The 6,298-nt window shown below is 46.4% G+C and overlaps 1 protein-coding gene across 2 annotated transcripts in view; it reads right to left on the reverse strand.

The window, feature by feature from the left end:
• HDAC1 (histone deacetylase 1) overlaps positions 1 to 3,724 on the reverse strand; it is a 33,860-nt gene extending 30,136 nt beyond the window's left edge. Inside the window, exon 1 of one of the 2 annotated variants that reach the window (XM_037061560.1) lies at positions 3,578 to 3,724. In XM_037061560.1, coding sequence (XP_036917455.1) covers positions 3,578 to 3,626 — 49 coding nt within the window. In that variant the 5' untranslated portion in view covers positions 3,627 to 3,724. The remainder of the gene's footprint in view (positions 1 to 3,577) is intronic. The other variant, XM_037061561.1, reaches the window with a different exon arrangement.
• Between the last annotated feature and the right edge of the window lie 2,574 nt (positions 3,725 to 6,298).

The following is a 6,298-nucleotide window of genomic DNA, read 5'->3' on the forward strand; positions in this document are numbered from 1 at the left end:
TAAGCAAACAACTACAACAGGAACAAAATCACAGAAATGGAGATCACATGGAGGGTTATCATCAAGGAAAGGGAGACCTGGCTGGTGTAGCTCAGTGGATTGAGCACAGGCCTGCGAACCAGAGGATTGCAGTTCGATTCCCAGTCAGGGCACATGCCTGGGTTGCAGGCCAGTTCCTGGCAGGGGACACAGGATACATTGTGTGTCCCTGGCAGAGGCAATCATACATTGGTATTTCCCTCCCTCTCTCCTTCCCTTCCCCTCTAAAGATAAATAAATAAAACCTTAAAAAAAAAGGAAAGGGAGAGGAGGAATGGGGGAAAAGATACAGGGAATATTGGTAGGTAGAAAAATACACGGTAGGTAGAAAATACACAGGGGGAGGTTAAGAACAGTATAAGAAATGGAGAGGCCAAAGAACTTACATGTACGACTCCTGGACATGAACTAAGGGGGGGATGGTAGAGGAAGAGGGGATCAGGGTGGAGAGGGATAAAGGGGAGAAAAAAATTGGACAACTGTAGTAGAATAATCAATAAAATATACTTAAAAAATGGTAAGAAGTCTTGCCCTGGCCTTGTGGCTCAGTTGATTATCCCAATGCGCAGAGGTTGTGGGTTCAATCTCTGGTCAGAGCACATATAGGAAGCAATTAATGAATGCATAAATAAAAGAAACAACAAATAAACATTTCTCTCTCTCTTTCTCTAAAAATGAACAAATAAAAAAATTACAAGTTAAAAAAAGTAAGACATCTCTTCTCAAGTTTGGGTCTTTTCCCTTTTTAAAAAATTTTTACTTATTGATTTTGAAAGGTGGGGAGTAAGGGAGGGAAGGGGAGAGAGGGAGAAGGAGGGGGAGAGGGAGAAGGAGGGGGAGAGGGAGAGAACAACTTGCTGTTCCACTCAGCTATAAAACCACTGGTTGATTTATTTTTTTTTAAAGATTTTATTTATTTATTTATTTATCTTTAGAGGGGAAAGGAGAGAGGGAGAGAAACATCAATGTATGGTTGCCTTTGGTGTGTCCCCTGCTAGGAGTTGGCCTGCAGGGAACCAGCCTGCAACCCAGGCATGTGCCCTGACTGGGAACCGAACCGCGACCCTCTGGTTCGCAGGCCTGTGGCTCAATCCACTGAACTACACCAGCCAGGGCTCTCTGGCTATTTTCCATAAAAATTTGAATATGCTCTACTCTCAACCACTATATCTTCCCTTTATCAACAACCCTCTTGCCCTGGCTGGTGTAGCTCAATGGATTGAGCATGGGCTTGCAAACCAGACGATCGCAGTTCGATTCCCAGTCAGGGCACATGCCTGGGTTGCAGGCCAGTTCCCAGCAGGGGAGTCACAAGAGGCAACCATACATTGGTATTTCTCTCCTTCTCTCCTTCCCTTCCCCTGTAAAGATAAATAAATAAAGATCTCAAAAATTAAAAAACAAAAAAACCCCTCTCTCTCTGCCCTGGACAAGCTTCATCAAAAAGGGTTCAATCTGATCTTCCCTCCACCCACTCCTTTAATTCCAAAACCTGCACAGGAAACAGTTCACAGTTCTTGCCAACACCTGGCCATTCCCTTTCTCTTTCAGCTCGGGAACCTAATACTTTCTGGTTCACTTACATCTCTGGCCATTCCATATGTATCTTTATTCATTTAGTCAACAAATATTTAGCCCTGGCTGGTGTAGCTCAGTGGGTTGAGCATGGGCCTGCGAACCAGAGGATCGCGGTTCGATTCCCAGTCAGGGCACGTGCCTGGGTTGCAGGCCAGTTCCTGGCAGGGGACACACGATACATTGTGTGTCCTCGGCAGAGGCAACCATACATTGATATTTCTCTCCCTCTCTCCTTCCCTTCCCCTCTAAAGATAAATAAATAAAATATTTTTTAAAAAAGGAAAAAAATATTTACTAAAAGCCTACTAGGAGCTAACACTGTTTTGGTGGTTGAGCAAAGAGAAGCAGATAAGACATTGTCCCTCTCCCTTAGACATTTACTCTCTGTAGAAAGTGTGAGGAAATAAATGGGCAATTCCAACACACAGTGACAGGACTATGACTGGGAGTACAGAGCATGAAGAACACTAGACTTTTCCTCAGTCCACTTCCTTAGCATTCCACCTTGGATCCTCCTCTCTTTTCCCCCTATAACAACATCTTGGATGATTGTGTCCCCTTCTATAATAACATTTCCATCTGTATGCTGACAACTATCAAAATCTTTATCTTTTAATTTCTGTCTTATAAAATGCAGACCAGAATGATATCCAACTGCCTAACTGGGCACCTCTACTTAGATATCCCCCAGACATTTCAACAAGTATGCAAGTATTTCTTTAAAAAAAAAAAGCAACCCAAGTTATCAACGGACATGATCTCCTCCAAATACTCAGCATCGAACTGCCCAAATCAGAAACTTGGGCTCTTTGCCTTCTTCCTTACCCCAACATTCATGAATTTAATTTCTGTCCCAGAGTGATAGTTCTAAAGTATAAATCTGATGATGTCACTAGCCTGCATATAAAACTGCAATGACTCACAAGTGCCCTCAGAATAAAGTACAACTTCTTTAGGGTAGTATGCCCAGCCCTTCATGATGAGGTCCCCACTCACTTCTCCAGGATCGTCACTTGCAATCTTACCCTGCTCCCTACCTTCTACACTCTACCCCAGACACGCTGTATACAAATATACCTGCTGTTTGCCAAAGGTGCTCTCCGCTCTCTCATCTCCAAACTTGCTCTTACCTTTGCCTTCCCTGTGCCAGGCTAGTAACTCCTGCTCTTCTCCTAACTGAGAAGGCACCTCCACCGCTAACTCCTAAGGCTGGGCTCGGTGCCTCTTCTCGCGGCCCCGATAACACTCCACGTTCCTTTCTCCCAGCAAGGCACTGGAGAGCACTGCCACTGTCTGTCCCCGCCTGCAAACTGAGCTGGAGAAGTGAACTGATCACCGCCCAGCACCCAAATGCTACCTAGTTCAGAGTAAACGGCTGGGTACATTTTTGCTACATGAAAAAGTGGAATCATTTTCCTTCCAACCCCAGGGACCCGACTACCCAGTAGCAACTGCAGGTCCTGCTTGGAGGCTGGGGAAGGGACAGTGGTGACCACTAGCTGGGGATTCCTGAAGGACTCTCCCCAGAAAGGATGAGGAAGGGAAGGGGCGCTGGAAGACCTTGGTCTTCCAGGAGGAAAATAGATCCTTGCAACGTCCTCCATCATATTCTGCCTTCCTCTTCAGACTCCCCTCTAGGAATCCCATCCCCTCAAACTCTCCCCATCAGACTCTAGAATTCCCGACCAAGATGACTTCAGGCTTCTCCAAGCGACCCTCTCGGCCTCAGACTCTTGCCTCAGTCTCCACCTCCTTTCTACTCCTCCGAGCCTCCTGCCTCAGGCCCGACCTCCTTCCTCCGCCCGACCTCATTCCTCTCAGCCTCCTCCCTCAGCCCCGACCTCCTTTCCCTTCCAGCCTCCGTGCTCAGCCTCTCCCCAGCGCCTCAAGCCTCTCCCAGCCTCCCGCTCCGGGATTCGGCCTGGCCAGGCCCCGCCCCCGCTGCGAGGACAGTGCTCACCGTCGTAGTAGTAACAGACTTTCCTCCGAGTGCCCTGTGTCTGCGCCATCTTGCTCGCCTCCCGTCCCTCCCGTCCGTCGGTCGGTCCGTCAGGCCTCCCGCCCGCGGCTCCGCTCAGCGACCGACCCAGGGGGAGGAGCGGGTCTCCAGCTGCTCCGCCCGCCCCTCTCGGGCTCACCTATAGCCACGCAGCCCGGGCACCGCTCCAGCCAATCAGCTTTCGCAGGGACGTCCCGGAACTCGGCAGGGGGCAAGGGCAGCCCGGAGAGCCTGCCCCAGGGCCCCCTGGGCCTGTACCAAGGCCAGCAACAGGGGGGTGGGGGAAGCTGCTTAGGGACCGTACCATTAGTCTCGGGGGAAGAAAGCTGGTCCGTAAACTTCACAGTCCCATTTAGAGGATGGAAGCGCGCTTGACGATCAGAAGCCAACTTTGTAATTTTACAGAGAATCCACCGAGGTCTACGGGGGAGGAAAAGTGACTTGCACAAGGTCACTCAGCAAGTGAAAGGGCTGAGCCTGGATTAGAACTCAGATCTGGAGGAGGGAGAAATTACCTGAGGAAGGAAATGAAAGTGCAGTCGACCAAGTACTTTACCAAGGTTATCTCAGTTATTCCAATAATCCCTCACAACAGTTTTAGAGGAGGGCTTTTATCCCCATTTTACAAATAAACATAAGGAAGTTGGGGTCTTTGTGACTTAAATTCAGTTTTAAATTGTAAGCATATTTTGTTTTTTTTATATTTTTTAAGATTTTATTTATTTATCTTTAGAGGGGAAGGGAAGGAGAGAGGGAGAGAAACATCAATGTATGGTTGCCTCTGGTGTGTCCCCTGCCGGGAACTGGCCTGCAACCCAGGTATGTGCCCCGACTGAGAATCGAACCGTGATCGTCTGGTTCGCAGGCCCGCGCTCAATCCACTGAGCTACGCCAGCCAGGGCTGTAAGCATATTTTGAATGTCTAATATGCACCAGAGACACTAACAAAAGGGAAGGATCCAGTCTTTCTTACCCCAAAGGCTACTTCCCCATGCAGTCACCCAAGAGGGCTAAGGAGTGCCTTAGGACCGCAGGTAACAAACACAAGGCCCACAGGCCGAATCTGGCCCTCCACCTTGTTTTATCTGGCCCGCCCCTGGTTTCTACCCATTGGCAGCGCTGAGATCTTGCTTGACTGTTAAGGAGTAGTTATATTTATACACGCCTAAAATTACATTTGGCCCTTTGAAGGCAACTGCAAGGCTGATGTGACCCCCAGTGAAAATGAGTTTGACACCCCTGCTTTAGACAGAAGGAAACTGCCCCCTTACACTGGTGCAGGGTTTCTCGCGCTATTGAAGCTATTGACATTTTGGACTGGATAATTCCTTATTGTGGGGGGCCGTCCTGTGCACTGTAGGATGTTTAGCAGCATTCTTGGCCTCTACTCCCTCCCAGTTGTGACAACCAAAACTGTCTCCAGACATTGCATGTCTCAGGGTGAGGGGGGAAGGGATTGGAGGGAGTGTAAATTGCCCCCGCCCTACCCTTGAGAACTGTTGCACTAGATCAATCAACTGGCCATAAGCTGAAAGACAGTTGAAAACCACTGAAATGGGCTATTAAAGTTAAAATAACAACAATATTAATATTTAGTGGGTACTTAACTAGGTACCAAATAAGTTATTCACTAGTGGTCCTACAGTGAATAAGATACATTTTTATGCTTCTTTACAGTTTAAAGGATGCTTGGGTACTTGTGTTCCTCGCTTGGGAACTGCATTTCAGCAATTAATTATAGATAAAGGTAACAGATCTATTATAGAAACCGCAAGAACCAGGGAATAATTCTATTACCAGTTCTGTGCTGTTCCCTACCTAGGAATCTTTCTTGGCCTCCATTTCTCTCTTTATAAAATGGAGAGAATAAGAATACAAAGTTCACAGACTCCATAGCTGCAAACAGTGTCCAAACAACGCCATGAATATGGCAACTTTTTATAAAATGTAGAACAGAAATTACAAACTCAAATGCCAACAGAGGTCAGTCAGGTGATGCAAATGGGTTTATATAATATATATTATACACACACATATACATATTATATGATATATCATGTTATATGATATAATATATATATAATATATTATGTATATAATTTGATTCAAGCACTTTGCATATTTTAAAAATTGAATTCTTTTTCCCTTTCTTAAAGAAATGCCTTCCCCATCCTTCTTCACACACACTGCCATCTTACCATGTCTCTAATTTTCTCACTTTTTAATGGAAATGTGAGTGCAAAAGAATTTCATTTTTCTCTTTATTATAAGAACAACAGTGCGCATATGATGACAAATAGCTACTAACAGTTTCATTGTCCGGGAGCAATGGGGAGGGGAGGGGACTCTGGCAACGGGACAACTCAGGCCTCATCTGAAGGGCTGGGCCACTACTCACCTCTATGAAAACGAATAATCCCAAGGGAACCAAATCTTTCCTTCCTTTTTTTTTTTAAAGAGAAGCAGAAATCTGGAGTTTTATGCAAAGTCTCCTCAGTTTTATAAATTGACTATTAACTCGGTCTATTTTCAAGAGATCAGTAAGAACCATTGTTTAAAATGTAAGACGAACCATGCCGTGGCTCTGCACAAATCCCTGCCAAGTCTCCTCAAAATGGCTCCTGCAAGGGCCCCCATCCCTCGGGTAGCCAGTAGGTTTCCAAGCTGGCCAGGCAAGCTTCT

This window comes from Sturnira hondurensis, unplaced genomic scaffold (assembly GCF_014824575.4).
Source record: "Sturnira hondurensis isolate 20B ecotype Veracruz unplaced genomic scaffold, ASM1482457v3 Scaffold0013381, whole genome shotgun sequence".
Classification (NCBI taxonomy): Eukaryota; Metazoa; Chordata; class Mammalia; order Chiroptera; family Phyllostomidae; genus Sturnira; species Sturnira hondurensis.